Source organism: Macrotis lagotis, chromosome 2 (genome assembly GCF_037893015.1).
Source record: "Macrotis lagotis isolate mMagLag1 chromosome 2, bilby.v1.9.chrom.fasta, whole genome shotgun sequence".
NCBI lineage: Eukaryota > Metazoa > Chordata > Mammalia > Peramelemorphia > Peramelidae > Macrotis > Macrotis lagotis.
Genome location: NC_133659.1, coordinates 30,620,064 through 30,635,490, shown reverse-complemented (window position 1 = coordinate 30,635,490; position 15,427 = coordinate 30,620,064). Strand labels below are relative to the sequence as shown.

The 15,427-nt window shown below is 43.2% G+C and overlaps 1 protein-coding gene across 1 annotated transcript in view; it reads right to left on the bottom strand.

Moving 5' to 3' along the window:
• STIL (STIL centriolar assembly protein) overlaps positions 1-15,152 on the bottom strand; it is a 45,853-nt gene extending 30,701 nt beyond the window's left edge. Inside the window, exons 1-6 of the mRNA XM_074221497.1 lie at positions 14,998-15,152; positions 13,162-13,219; positions 8,888-8,995; positions 6,827-6,939; positions 4,286-4,473; positions 2,365-2,612 (exon numbers count right to left, since the gene is read on the bottom strand). Coding sequence (XP_074077598.1) covers positions 2,365-2,612; positions 4,286-4,473; positions 6,827-6,939; positions 8,888-8,995; positions 13,162-13,205 — 701 coding nt within the window. The 5' untranslated portion in view covers positions 13,206-13,219; positions 14,998-15,152. The remainder of the gene's footprint in view (positions 1-2,364; positions 2,613-4,285; positions 4,474-6,826; positions 6,940-8,887; positions 8,996-13,161; positions 13,220-14,997) is intronic.
• Positions 15,153-15,427: the final 275 nt, after the last annotated feature.

Below are 15,427 nucleotides of genomic sequence, written 5' to 3'. Positions count from 1 at the left end.
AATTTGTATACAAATTGTGTTTTTCATTGTAGACATTTTGGAGTCATTCTGTTCTTCTAAGTTTGTATCTTAGATAATACAATCATCATAATAGTGGAATTTAGGTGGAAAAATAGGGACATGAATGCCCTGTTGGTAGACCTGTGAATTGGTCCAACGATTCCAGAGAATAATTTAGAACTATGCCCAAACCTAGAATATCCTTTGATCCAACAATACCACTACTAGACCTGTATTCCAAAGAGATAAAAGAAAAAGTTAAAGGCTTTCACCAAAAGGGCTGGTTTTCTAGCACCTCTCCAATAATTTTTGTTTTTAGGTTTTTAAAGTTTGACAACTTTACCAAAACAATTGCTGTGAAACAGAACTCCAGAAAAGCTTTAATTTGCATTTCTCTATTTCCAATAATTTGGAGTATTTTTGTCAAATAGCTATTGAGAGCTTGAATTTATTTCTTCCATAGAAAATTTGCCTTTTATTTCTCAGACCATTTAAAAACTAGATAATATGTCTTCTTATATATTTGAATGAGTTGCTTATATAACATGGAAATGAAACTTATTCATATTTTTCCCCAGTTCCCTGCCTCTCTTTGGTTTCCTGATAAATCAGATTGAAGGGGTTTACAAATTCAGGGGTGATGAGTCAAACAGATATAGTCAAACAGGCATAGTAGAAAGAACTCCCATTGGTGGTCAGAGGAGTCTCTGTAAAGAGTCTGGGTGGGGGGGTTCAGGGAGGGAGAGTTAGAAACAAGATGATCTCATCTTAATTTTAGTTCTGGATCTCAAGAAATAACAACACAGTCCCATTATTTATTCATGGCATCAAAATTACCTGTAATTTACTCACTGCCATAAAAAGGAACAAGCAGATGGTGTTCTCCTCATCCCTATCCCCAGATGATCATATAATTCAAAGTAAAGCCCAAACATTGACATTGGTTTGACTATTAAGATAAGTGGCCTAGGAGCGGCTAGGTGGCGCAGTGGATAGAGCACCAGCCTTGGAGTCAGGAGTACCTGGGTTCAAATCCAACCTCAGACACTTAATAATTACCTAGCCGTGTGGCCTTGGGCAAGCCACTTAACCCCATTACCTTGAAAAATCTTAAAAAAAAAAAAAAGATAAATGGCCTAAGCAAATTAGAGCCTGGGCTGGTCTAGCCCAAGCATCTCTGAATATATCAATCAAGAACAGAGCCAAGTAGACTGAGCAACAGCACAAACCTTTAGGTGCTAAGGGTGCTAGACTAATGAACTCAGGACTAATGAACTAATGAAATCTAGCTTTTTAGTCTAAGTCTATAATGTTCAGAACATGAGCAGTGTCTATTTGGATGCAAATTTAATAGTTTAATACAAATTCCCTGACTTTTCTTGGAGGAAAAATGAAATGCAAAGTTGTTAAAAAGGACCAAACACATTACAAATTTAGGTAATATCTCTTCAGTTCCCTTCACAGTTGCCTAAACTATAAGAAAATTGTCCCAGTTATTTTGGTAGCCTGTCACAATTCAAACATTTCTGGATGTCACATACTGGTGCCTGTCCAGTATTGGGGGTGAGCCACGCCTTGCTGATATAGGAGAAAGAGAACCTAAGAAAGTTTAGGAGTTAAGGCCAAAGGCAGCTAGGTGGCACAATAGATAGAGCACTGGTCCTGGGGTTGGGAAGATCTGAGTGCAAATCTGCCCCAGCCACTTAATAGTTGCCTACTTGGACAAGTCACTTAACCCCACTGCTTAATTTTTTAAAAAAAGAGGGGCAGTTACATGGTGAAATGGATAGAGCAACAGTCCTGGAGTCAGGACGACCTGAGTTCAAATCCATTTTTTGGACACTTAATTACCTAGTTGTGTGACCTTGAGCAAGTCACTTAACCCCAGTGCCTTGCAAAAAAACAAACAAAAAAAAAGTTAAGGCCAAATTGATAAGGAGTCCATCAAGGGACAGGTTATGGGTATACTGATGAGTAGCTTAAAGGTGGAAGGTCTAGGAGGAATGGTCATTCTGACAATAATCCATTGAGAGACAGGTTAGCATTCTGTCACCAAATTATCACATGCTGGTGATTGCCGCACTGGTGTAGCACCATGATGCCTCCCTGATCCTGGAGGAAGCAAAACCAAGAGAGGTCCACAGCAGTCAGACCATCTCCAACAGTCCTGTTTCCTACAAATCAGGTCAATTTTTGGTAAAAGGCAAGTGAGAAGGATGTCTTGCACAGCATACCCCTCACTATAATAAATGTAACTCCACAAAACTCATGCCATCAATCACTACTTGGTGCGTTGGTGTGGTCCTCTTGGATACCGAAGGCCTAGCAGTAGTAGTATTTCAGATGAATACACTTATTACTCACCCCCACTTACAGGTCCCCTGAATTTGAGCAATATTCATGTGACTGTTCAAGTTTCTTGCCAGAGCTGTTGGAATAATGGTGAGAGGCTTCACAGGTGTGCATCGAAAAGAATTGGCTGGAGTCACTGCTGCCCAGTGGAAATCAAACTGCAGGTTGTCCAGGTGCTCCCTCAAAGTAACTTGAGCTCTCAAGGGGAGCAGCTTGCAGAAGTCCAGAGAGTCTTTACTACATAAGTGTTGCTGGAGAGCCTATGAGAAAAAAATACATCATTGCATTTGCACCAGGACAGATGACAATGGCCCCATGAACTTAGGAGTTGCTCTCCCCACCAGACTGCAAAGGATGATTTCCCAGCACAATCAGGAAACACCAAGAGATTTGGGCCTACCATGTCATTCATGGAAATGTTTAAGCAGATCACTGGTCAGGGAGGCTGCTGAGAGGAAATCTTTCCTTATATAGTATTGGAGATTGAACTTGACCTCTAGAGCCCCTTCTGGTTCTTTGTCTTATTCACCACTAGCAGCTAGATGACAAAGTGGGGAGAACACCAGCCCTGAAGTCAGGAGGACGGGAGTTAAAATCCAGCCTCAGACACTCACTGGTTGTGTGATAACACTAACTGCCCCACATCCAAGGCTATCATCAGTTTCATATCTGATCACTGGACTCAGATAGCTGTAGATTTAGTACAGCACCCACCTCACTCAAATCCAATTCACAAGTATGTCAAGGTATCACCTCTCCCATGTCACAGTCTTCTTTCAGAAAGACAAACCACTTCCCAAATGTACCTTCCTTCTATTTTTTCTGGCTCCAAGCAGTTATTAGGCCTGTAATAGTCCCCCTCCAAGACAAAGGAAATCCCATCTCCTAGAAATCCTAGCTCAATTGCACACATTGATTGAATGGGTTTATCAAGCTGAGATAAAGAAACAAAAACAAAGCAGTCCTTGCCCTCAAGGAGCTCTTTGGGGGAAGGAGGAATAACTATATAAACAAATAAATAGAAATAGAAAGGGCAGGGGATCTCACATTCTTACCAAGCTACCAAAGTTTGAGAACATACACCATTTTAAAAGAAATTCTAAACTCCACTTGAGGTCTCAGATTCCACAGTGAGGCAAATCCAACCAAGGCTTTGGGGTGGATCAAGATGTAGGAGACTGGACATTTCTGTTGTTCCCAGAGGACATCTCTCTTAGGAAAGAGGTTCATTGCCAAGTCTGGGGCCAAGCCACAGATCTTCTCAGTCACAGTGGCTCACAAAGACCACATGCTAAGTGGGAGAAGGGCTGCTGCTATCAGCATCAAGAAAGGAAGGAATACTAGTGAACATCTTGAGTTGAAGATGAAGGTATTTGCTAGGAAGGACAAGGTCAAGCTACAAAAATAGTAGCTGGGGAGCAGCTAGGTGATGCAGTGGTCAGAGCACCGGCCCTGGAGTCAGGAGGACCTGAGTTCAAATCTGAACTAATCACCTAGCTGTATGACCTTGGGCAAGTCACTTAACCCCACTGCCTTAAATAAATATAAAAAAAAAAAGAGTAGCTAGCTGGCTCCCTGGGTTCCAGGATGTGCATGGCAAGGACGGGGGGCAAGGATAGTCCTAGTTCTTGTTGAAAAACTGCTGACAATAACTCCAGAACTCACCTCACAGGGTTCAGGGGTCAGAGGGCCACACTAAGTACTGGACTTACTCTCTAGAAAATAGTTTTAGAAAATAGCTTTTCAAAGATCTACAACTTTTCCAATGAAGATTACTTAAGAAAATTTTTTAAGAAATCAAATTCAACTTCAATTTAAGTTTAACTAGCTATGAGTTTGGCAGAGAGCTTGTTTTTGGTAGAGCTTGTTTTTGGTACAGTTTCTATTTTGGTCTTTTCTCTCTCTGAACTGAGATTAATCAAGGACAGCTCACCTTAAAGATGGAGCTAAAGTCTTCAGCATCATGGATGACTGTGTCTGTGGAGCACAGCCCCTCTGTATTAACTGTACATGGAATCACAAAGTCTCCAGGCAAAGGTGCAGTTGGGACTTTTCTGAGGCATCCAGGTACTTCTCGACCAGGATCAAAGCGGTCTATTTTCAGCTTTATGCCTTCCTCACCTAAAGAATCCAAATATAAACATACAGAATATTTATTTATAATGGTAATCCAGTATGATTTCTCTGTCATCACATTCAACTGAGATCAATACATACCATGGAAATAATGCAAAGACTAACACACTGCCTTCTGTGGGAAGTGGGGGGAGGGAAGTAAGAATGGGGGAAAATTGTAAAACTCAAAATAAATAAAATCTTTCTAAAAAAAATAATGGTAATCCAGAGTACTGTCATCTTATCCTCCTCAAAAAGTATTTCTTAAGTCCCTACTGTGGACCAGATCCTGTCCCAAGTGCTGAGGATGCAAAGAAACAAAAATAGTCCCTGCTCTCAAGGAGCTCACAGTCCAATGGGGGAAATAACATGGGACCAATTACATGTACAAATTCTTGTACATACAAGAGAGGAGAGAGGTGGAAGGGAATGTTGAGAGGGAAGGTATGAGCAGCTGGGGGGGGGAGGGCAGGGGGAACCTCTTCCAGAAGTTAGGATCATATCTACAACTGAAAGGAAGTCAGGAGACAGAAATGAGGGAGAACTTTTCAGTTCTCAGGGTCAGCCAAGGACCCAGGAGATAGAGCAATGGAGATGTAATGATGTAATATGTTCAAGTGACAGCCACAGAATGGGGGGCAGGGGTGGGGCAGCGAGTGGGTGAGGTGTAAGAATTCTGGAAAGTCAAGTGTTGCATCATTAGGAAAGTGGTAATGAAGGCCTTGGGGACAGACTGAATATTGCTATGAGGGATACTAGGAGTAAAGGACTGGGACACCAAGACTGGGAGCCTGGATGACTGAGATGATGGTGAGCAAAGTCTGGGGAATGGATAACAACTTCTATTTTGGACATGTTATATTGGAGATGTCTATGGGTCATCCAGTTTGAGAAACCAAATAGACTAGTGCTAACACAATAATGGAAATAAGGAGAGAAGTTAGGCTTATAGATCAGCCTGAGCCTCAACTGTACTAAGATTATATTTGAATTCCCAATTAAACTGATAAGATCTCCAATTAAGAAACTTTTGAGTAAAAAGAGAAAGCTAAGGACAGACTCTTCGGGGTTTATGAGGATAATTTGGGTGAAGACCCAATAAGGTAGACAAGCAGAAGAGATCAGACCAGGAAGCAGAGAACATGCAAGAAGTATCACAAAAACCTTGAAAGAAGAAAGTCAACAGTTTCAAAGTAGAGAGGTTAATAAGGAAAAAGATTAAGATTTGGCAATTAAGGAATTAATGAGAACTGTGGAAAGAGCCATTTCATTTGAAATGAGATCAGAGGTTAGATGGAAAAGGGTTGACAAGGGAATGAGGAAAGGGAAAGTAGAGTCACCTGGTGTAGACATCCTTTCCAGAACAGAGATAGTGGGGATGACAGAGCAAAAGAGAGCATTGTGAGGATGGGGGCAGCCTGGGCCAGTTTGTAGGCAGTGGAGAAAACCCATAGTCAGGGAGAGACTGAAAATGAGTAAGAATGCAAAGGATAAAAGGGACAATAATATCTGGAAAAAATTAGGATGAAACAGGGTGTTGAGTTCTAGGGAGGAGTTTGCTTTGGCAAGAAGATGCCAAAGGGACAAAGACGATATTGGGGAAAAGCATCTGAGTGATAAAGAATGGAGGAGAACCAAGGGAGATCACAGCAAATGGCTTCATTTTTTTTTTCAATGAAAAAGGAAACCAGTTTCTCAACTGAGAGAATGGGGAGAGAAGTCCTCGGAGGCCAGTCTGTGGGGGAGGTGTAAAAGGATTCCTCTTCACCACCCTAAAGGCTGAGCTAAGATGAAGTAATATAAATCGCAGAGGACCATTCAGCACAATTGTATCATTTTTTTCCATCTCAGCAATAAACCAATAAGAGCTAAGGTGACAGATGGCAAAGGTGGCAGCTGGACTTTCTCATCATGTGGTCAAGATGGAGAACAGAGGAGAGTATTCCCAGAGCAGGAGGAAACAACCTGTGAAAGGTCTGAGGGATGGAAGGCATGGAGGTCATGGTGAAGATGAGGACAGGGTAATGGGTCACAAGACAAAGAGGAAATTAGAATAATAAAAGATGAAGATGTGGAGCTCAATCTCAGAATTCACAATGGAACCCTTGCTCATGGAAGCAAATTCAAGGGCATGACCATCTTTGTGGAAGCTGAGGTGGATGGAAAGTGGATCATGGAATGAGAAAGTGGAAAAGCTAAGATGGTAGCATGCTTGAGGGAGTTATCGGCTGGTACTCTCAGAACATGAGTGCAGGTGATGGCAAAAGACAAAGACTGTGAGTGAGCTCAGCAGTTAATCAAAGCCCATCAAAGATGCCAGTCACAGCCCAAAACACTGGATTGATTTTAAGTGTGTTACCTTCTTCTATTAAGAGAGTCCCAAGCAAAAAACACGACAAATTTGGATCATTCTGCTTAGAATGACGATAAGCAAGCCGCAGAGCCTTCTCAGACACCATAAGCTTCGGATTCCTGTAAAATATGGAAATGCATTTACCATCTGTGATTTTTTTATATTTTAAATGAGATGTTAACTTCATGATTAGAAACGTATTTTCAGACACTATTAAGCTCACCTTCCCCATCCTTCATTTGTCTTATTTTTCTCTGGTCATCCTTACTGAGAATCTTCTCTTGAAGACCAAAGTTGGCCTTATGGCAAATCCAACCATTAATTCAATCCTTTTGACTTTCCTACTGTATCTCATGCCCTGACCTTGATTTTTCTCCTATTGCTCTTTCTCATGTGACCTTCATTTTCCTTTCTCTGCTGATGATTTTTCTAACCTCTATTTCCTGTCCCAAAATACCTAGCATGTCCCTTCATTTGGATATTTCAACTTGGGTTCAACCTATCAAACCAAACATTCAAAAATAAGAATCTTCCCTATCAGACTGTCGAAAATAACCAAAAGGGAAAATGATCGATGTTGGAGAGGATGTGGGAAAACTGGAACACTAATGCATTGTTGGCAGTGTTGTGAACGGATCCAAGCATTCCGGAGAGCAATTTGGAACCTCACCCAGAGCAATCCAAAAAGCCTTGTGATGGGAAATGTCATCCACATTCAGAGAAAAAAAACTATAGAACCTGAATGCAGTCCAAGCATACTGTTTTCACTTTTTAAAACTTGTTTTATTGGGCGACTAGGTGGTGCAGTGGATAAAGCACCAGCCCTAGAGTCAGGAGTACCTGGGTTCAAATCAGGTCTCAGACACTTGATAATTACCTAGCTTGGGCAAGCCACTTAACCCCATTTGCCTTGCAAAAAAAATAAATAAATAAACTTGTTTTATTTTCTCCTACTTTCTTCCCCTCCAGTTATGATTTTTCTTCCACAACATGACTAATTAGGAAATAAATTAAACTTGATTTTATAAGCTATATCAGATTACTTGTTGTGGGGGGGTGGAAAGGAAGAAGTAGAAAAATATGAAATTCCAAATCTTACAAAAAAGACAAATGTTGAAAACTATCTTTGCATGTAACTGGAAAACAATAAAACAAAATCACATTAAAAAAAAGTTTAAACAAGAAAAAAAAAGGGACTAAGACTCAAAATCTTAGGGTTATCTTGAAGCATCTCATAGCCTCATTCCCCTCTGACACCATTCACCATCCCATATTGTCTCAGTTCTGGGGCAGATCTAATCACCTCATGCCTAAACTACTCCAAACATCCCCTGCCCAGTTTCCTGCCATCCCCCAGCCTACCAACTCCAGAAAAGACCAACCTTCCTAATATTGCTCTCTTATCACAGCCTTTGCTCAATGAGCAAGTATCTCTTCATTTTATAAAACTGTTCCCAAATCTAAGCTCCTTGGTCTACCACACCCCTCCAGATCTTAAAAGGGCTTTCACCAAGCCCAAACAAACAAACTCCCTAGCCTTCCAATTAGGTAAATCTCCTCACTGTCCCATATGCACTATGCTAATACTGTTCTTGTCAGAAATGTCTTCCTCATATCACATGACCTGAAGATCTCATTAAAGTCCTATCAAACTCTTCCCTCTGAGATGCTCCCAGTTGTTCCTCTTTTCAGAAAGCCCACAATGAACCTGTGACTATACTCTGTTGCCTCCTGGTCAGCTTTCATCTTCCCTCCTTCCACACCTTGAGTTCCTTGAGGGTAAAGGAGTATGTCTAATGCTTTGAGAGGCTCTATAGTGTCTACACAATACTAACAACCCAGCAGAGGTCTAAGAAGCAGGAGTCAAGCAGCAGGGGCCACAGAAGAGCTGGAGGTGTTTCTTGGGGGGGGACATGAAGAAAATGAGCTGAGAGCTTTGAAAACAGAAAAGGGGAGAAACATGAAAGCAGTGGCCAGAGATTGCACCAATGCACCAATTTTAGAAGGCCTCTTTATTATGGTTTTCTCCAAATTACATTAAAGAGTACAAAAAATAATGTTTCATACCTGTAGTAACTGAGATGTAAATATTTGACATCTCCCATTGGGGTTGGATCCCAAAGCACACTCTTTGATGGAGGAAAGCTGAAAGGTACCATGTTGCCTGAAGTAGTCCTTATAATCAAAGTACAAATAAATGTCGATTTAGTTAAGACATGATTATCTTTTAAACGTTTCTTTTAATCTAAAGAAGAGAAAAATGAATAGAACAAATGTACTGATCTACAACTAAGGACCAATTCTTGGAAGACTAAAATAATAACAGTTTAAATTACTGAAGTCCCCCTAAAATAGAGCAGATTTGTAATAGGTAGTTGAATGGTACAGTGCATAAAGCCCTAAGCCCAGAGTTATTAAGTTCAAATGCAACTTCCGAGGTTTAATGGGCAAACAATTAACTTCTGCCTATCTCAGTTTTCTTGACTGTTAAAGGGCAATAATAAGAGCATCTCCTTCTCAGGATTTTGTGAGCTCAAACGAGGTAATAATTGTAAGTCCTTGAAAATAGTAGGCTCCTGACAGAGGTCTGTATTCCTTGCCCTTCCCATGTTTCTTTCCCTAATCAATACTTGTTTAGAAGTATTGTTTAGAACGAGTCTTGGATCCCCTGACAAATCCTCCCTCCCAGCAGAAACAATGGAGAATGGTGGGAGAAGGCCCACAAGGGCCATTGTCATCGTGGGCAGGTGAAGAAGAGCTTGCCAAGGAGGACTTCAAATGTCATCATTTTGTTTAACCTCAGAAAAAACAACTCTTCACATTAAAACAGACAAAACCACCAAGGACAAATACAAAGAAGGAAGGCAATTTCTCTGGACCAAGTCAAAAGGACATTTTACCACAAGTCAAATTCCCATTTGAGGCATTAATACTTTTCAGCAGAAGTGTCTTTAGCTAGCCCTAATGAGGTTCAGTCTGTAGGACAATTTTCAACAGAATTTCTAAAAAAGTTTCTTGACAAAAACCAGGTGAGCTGAAAAGTGAGTTGGTTGGAAAGCCAGAAGCAGTCTTCCATCTCCACTTTCAACACTGGGTCACTGATAGAATGTTCTAGGTTTCCTAATTCTTCTGTACTGCTGGCTCTCTTGCAGGGGGCTTCCATAGGATTTCCCAGTTGGAATCAAGGAACAAAGGACCATCCTCACATAGGACTCCTTGCTCTAACACAATTTGAAGACCATCCTCTAGTCTGCACCAGGCCCCCAAGGGACAGAATTTTAGAGTTCATCTGGCTCAGATCTATTGTTCTACAAATTAGCAGCTTGTGTTGGATATAAACTGGCATGCACAAAGATGCCCTTCCAAAAACATCTAATTAGGATTTTAATGAGGAAGCCCATGGAGGTTGAGGGGAACAGAAGAAAACCGATCCTCCTTCTGGGATCATTTCAGCAACCTTATACCAAGAACATCTGGCACAAAGAGAATCCAAAGACAGAAACCAGCTGATCAACCTGGTCCCCATCTATTCCCACATACTGAGAAAATCAAGAGACAGGTGGCATGCTCCTCCTTCTTCTCCCAACCCATTGAGGGCTAATAGCAGAGTCCAGAAGGCCGGGGACATCAGAGGGATCCAAGGAGTCAAAGCTGGACTCAAGTCAAAAAATTCTCACAAAGAGGAGATGGGGAAAAAAATTTCCTATCTGTCCTGTATATGGAAATAATTGTCTTTTAAGAACACTAGGAGTTAAGCTATATAATACATGACACGATTCAGATTTTTTGAAAAAATGGGAAGAATTTGTATTTTCTTGACTTTCTCTTGGTCTAAATGGATAATGGTCACCCCTCCACCAAGAAACGAACTTCTACAGAAAGACAGAGTCAATTTCATCCCCACCACATGAGATAGTGAAAAAGCTCCATCCCAGTCTAGGTACAGTGAAACAATGATACCCTCTTCCTCTACCAATGACCTAAAGATACAAAACCCAGAAACATAAAGTCCCAAGAGATAGAACTCTTTCTGAAAATAGACAAAACCCAATCCACTCTACAGTTCCCAAACTTTTATTCTCCCCCCAAAATTCCCTCTATAAATTGCAGGGTTCCTCCTGGGATGGTCCAAAGAGATTTCTTGCCTGGTTCCACAAATCTGACCCTTCTTTTCACATCAAAGTCAAGTGGCATCTCATTTCTCCCAGGATGTGTATTTATTTGTTTCTTTGGTTAAAATGTAATGTGGAGGGGGTGGCTAGGTGGCATAGTGGATAAGGCACTGGCCCTGGAGTCAGGAGTACCTGAGTTCAAATCTGGCCTCAGACACTTAATAATTACCTAGCTGTGTGGCCTTGGGCAAACCCCATTTGCCTTGCAAAAACCTAAAAAAAAAATGTAACGTGGAAAATCCATGGACAGGGTCAGCAATAGGGAATGAGGCTTGACAAACTGCCCTGTACCCTTCACTCCCCATCCCCTTAAGAAAACTAGTTAGAAATGTTTCCCACAGGGGTGGCTAGGTGGCATAGTGGATAAAGCACCGGCCCTGGAGTCAGTAGTACCTGGGTTCAAATCCATCTCAGACACAGACACTTAATAATTACCTAGCTGTGTGGCCTTGGGCAAGCCACTTAACCCTGTTTGCCTTGCAAAAAAAACCTAAAAAAAAAATGGTTCCCACAATAGCTCTGTCTTTGCTCTCTTCTCTTCCTAATCTTCAGTTCATTCCTTGTCTACAAAGAGGCACAGATCTCCCTCACTTGACTCTATCATTCCTTTGAGTCATGATTCCATACTTACCTTTCCAAGCCAAATTCCTAGAAAAACTGTCTACTCATGTTGGCTCTGATTCACCTTCCTCTCATGAACTTCTCAACCTCATTCGATATGGCTTTCTACTTCATCAATCAAATGAAACTGCTCTCACTAAAGTCATCATTGTTCTCTCCAATGGTAGATCCAATGGCCTCTTCTAAATACTCACTACTTAATCTTTCTGCAGCATTTGACACTGTCCATCCTGTCTGCCTAAAAACTTCCGTTTTTTGGTAATACATATCTCTCTTGATTACCTACCTATTTAATCACTCCCTCTCAGTCTCCTTCCCTAACTGTGGATGTATGGGGGGTATTCAGGAAAGACTAACACTCTTGGTTTGAGAGCCTGCCAAGCCCTTTTCAGGGCTGTTCATCTATCTTTGGGGTCCATCTTCCCCCAACTCTCACAAGTGGCTCCAAGAACCTGGAGCAAGGGCAGTGGCCACATCCCAATAAAACCATCCCCACAGATGGGCTAAACCAGGTTGGAGGTTACTGACAGGCTTCAAACACATTAGTGAGTTAGGGGGATGTCTATCTCAAATATGTGAAGACTTTCCCTGGCAGAATGAGTAAATGAGAACAATTTGTTCCAGTGGCCATAAAGGCAACTAAAGTAGGTAGTTTGGTCAAATAATGAAGACACCAAGGTTATTTACTGCATCCCAGGCCATAGTCAACTGCCTGACTTTCCTCTGTCCACTGGACTTCAATGATTCTGGCAGAGAAGTGAGACTGAGGACTTTGTACAACTCTGCCTTGCTTAAATCCAATTCCTGAGAAGTCAAGACATTATCTCATTGGTCTTCTTCTAAATGAAGCATGAACAAGAAGTGTAGATATGATGCAAGGCTATATCCTGAGACTTCTCTATAGATAATCTCACCTGGGATCTTCATGGTATTCCCATGAGTTTAATATTCACATGACTTCCAGATCTATAATTCTTGCCTTGTCTCTCTTTTGAACTCCAGTCCCAAAGCTGGTAAACACCCTAAGAAGAGCAACCAAGATAGTAACCCCACAACCAACTATACATTTCCAGTGGAGACATTCACAGGCTGAATTCAAGGATTGATTCTAGGGGTGCCCCATATCAGAGAGTTGGCTCAAACCCCAGATCTGACTCTGAAAACTTAAGAAACTTTCCCAAGATAAGAGTTAGGCAAAAACATCCTGTTTACCAATGCTATTTGACCTAGTACTAAAAATGCCAGTGATGGTAATAAGAGAAAAAAAAAATGAAAGACCTAACAATGGACAGACAAAAAGGAAATCAAACTACCCTTATTTGAAGTTGGTGCTGTGGTTTACTTATGAAACCTCAGAAAAGAGGTAAGTGAACTAACTGAACAATTAATAGCTTCTGTAAAGTAGCATGATAAAAAACAAATCCAAAAATCAACAATTCTTGTAACAGGAACAAGATTCAGGAGAAAAGAACAGCAATAGAAGCACCACTGGAGATACTGACCAAATGATAACAGTATCTAGGAGCAATGTGGGTCACATAAACATACCTGGGATTTTTCTGGAGCCCTGAAGAGAGATATACCGGCTGCATGATAGGGCTGAACTCTAAGAAAAAAACAAAAATGAGCAAATGGGAGTTGTGATTTTAAAAGAAATTCTTGTTGCTGTATCTTAACAGGTACTCTTCCCTTATCTGTGGTCATTATTTTGTTAAGTAACAAAATTTTTAAAAGGAAAAAAATCAGTAGAATCAACTGTCAATCCCATAACTTCAACAACTCACAGGGTTCTAGACCGAAGAACAATGCTCTCTGCAAAGGAGTAGGAAAGTTCCTTCTCATATAGGAGATACTATTTAAACCCTAATCACCAGTAACTATAGAGAATAAGAGCCATGATGTCCCATGGTCATGATTATCATGACCAGCTTATGGAAGTTTCATTTTATAGCCACACTTTATAGGATCATCTCAGAAACAGGAGCTTTCATGTCTTAGATTTACAAAGCACATCAGTGAGATGGAGAATGCTTGTGTTAACCCTATTTTATAAGGTAAACCCATGAGACAGAACCCCCACACTGTAAAAGTATCATAAATTACCCCTAAATTAAATACTTGAAGACTAACATTCAGAGTTCCAACCCCCAATCAATTCCACATGGCCAATGAAGTGATCAAGGATAGTCACAGGCTGCATTCAGGGCAGGCTCTAGGGATACCCCATGGCAAAAGTTGGCCAAACTCCTCAGCTTCTCAAATGCTTGTTATTAATAGTGAAAGGACACAAAGAAAAGTGCCGGGCAAATCACTTGATGTCCACAATTAAAATGGAGATTAAGTAAGGCTCTTGGAAGGGGGGGGGGGCTATGATGTAGGAGTTATTATTACCAGTAGCACAGGAGTGGTCTCAGGGTGTGAGCTTTGAAAGGGCAATGGGAATAGCCATAGATGATCTACATTAGGTGCTGGTCCAGCAAGAGAAGGCGATAAACAACACTGCCCCCACACTCAAGGCCAAGGAAGACTAATGGGCCCAGATAGAGGAAGTCATCTTCTGAGTGTTTCTTCTATCAAGGAAATCACAGATTTGATCCCGAAACTTCTAGAGTTTCAGGAAGCTCACTTTGCCAGCTCGGTGGAAGATGCATGGGAGACCCAGAGACCACTGCTGCAGGGGCTCAGGTGAGAAGTGATGAGGGTCTGAACAAGGGTAATGATGGCTGAGGAAACCAAGAGATGGCAATAGTGTTGGGGTTAAATGAATATGATCTGATCACTGTCTGGATATGTGGGGTGAGGAAGAGTGGGGCGTCAAGGATGTCTGAGGTTGAGAGTGTGGACTGAGGCTGGCACTCTGGACAGCGTCCTAGGTGCCCGTGGGGGGACTGGGACTAATTTGAGATGGATAAAGGAAATCCGGGGGGAATGTGGCGCGGCAGTGGGTGATGCAGAGACACGGGGGGATCTCTAGAGAGCTGAACTGCGAGGATGGCCCGGGCGGGGTGACCCCGAGAAGTGAACCCCCTGATCCCTGGGGCAAAAGCACAGACAACACCGCTGTCAGTGCGGGGTCTGCCCGGGGGAGGCACCCGCTCCGGGGGGGCCCCTCTGGCCCCCCACCAATCCAGGCAAAGAGCCAGCCGGGGCCGTGCCCCCTCCCCACTTCCCCAGGGGCCTCGCCCACCCTCGCGGCCCCGAGGGCTTTCTTCTCCCTCCGTGGCCCCCGCCCCGGCCGCCCCCCCTCTCCGGGTCAGACTTCGAGTCTGACCCCCCGAGACCGCAGACCCCCGAAGGCCCCTGTCCGGGGTACCCTCCCCGCCCAGCTCTGCCCCCCGACCACCCCCATCCACGCCGCCCCCCTCGCAGCAGGCCCCCGCCTACCTGCCAGTGCCCTGGTCCCCTCGGTCTGCGGGGCGCCCCGATCCCGGCTGGACCACCCGGGGCGGCTGGGAGCCGGCCGCGACCTCTGACCTCGGCGGGAAGCGAAGCGGCAAAGAGAAGCCGCGCCGGGCGGGAGAGGACGCAGCCTCCGGCGCTCCGGATACGGACGCGGCGCAGACGGCGGGGGGCGGGGCCCGAGAGGGCCGGCCAATCGGCGCTAGAGTTAGGCCCGACCTCGACCAATCGAAAGCCGTCGGGGAGACCGCTCCGTCCGCGCGCCAGCCGGAGCCCTTCTCTCCCCCAGCCCCGCCCCCTGGGCTGTCTCTCCAGCCGAGGCTCCGCCCCCGCGCGCGGAGGGGGGAGTTTTTAAACTCGGCCTTTGCCAACGGTCGGGCCGCCTTGCGCGTGCGCAGAGGCGGATAGAAGGGAG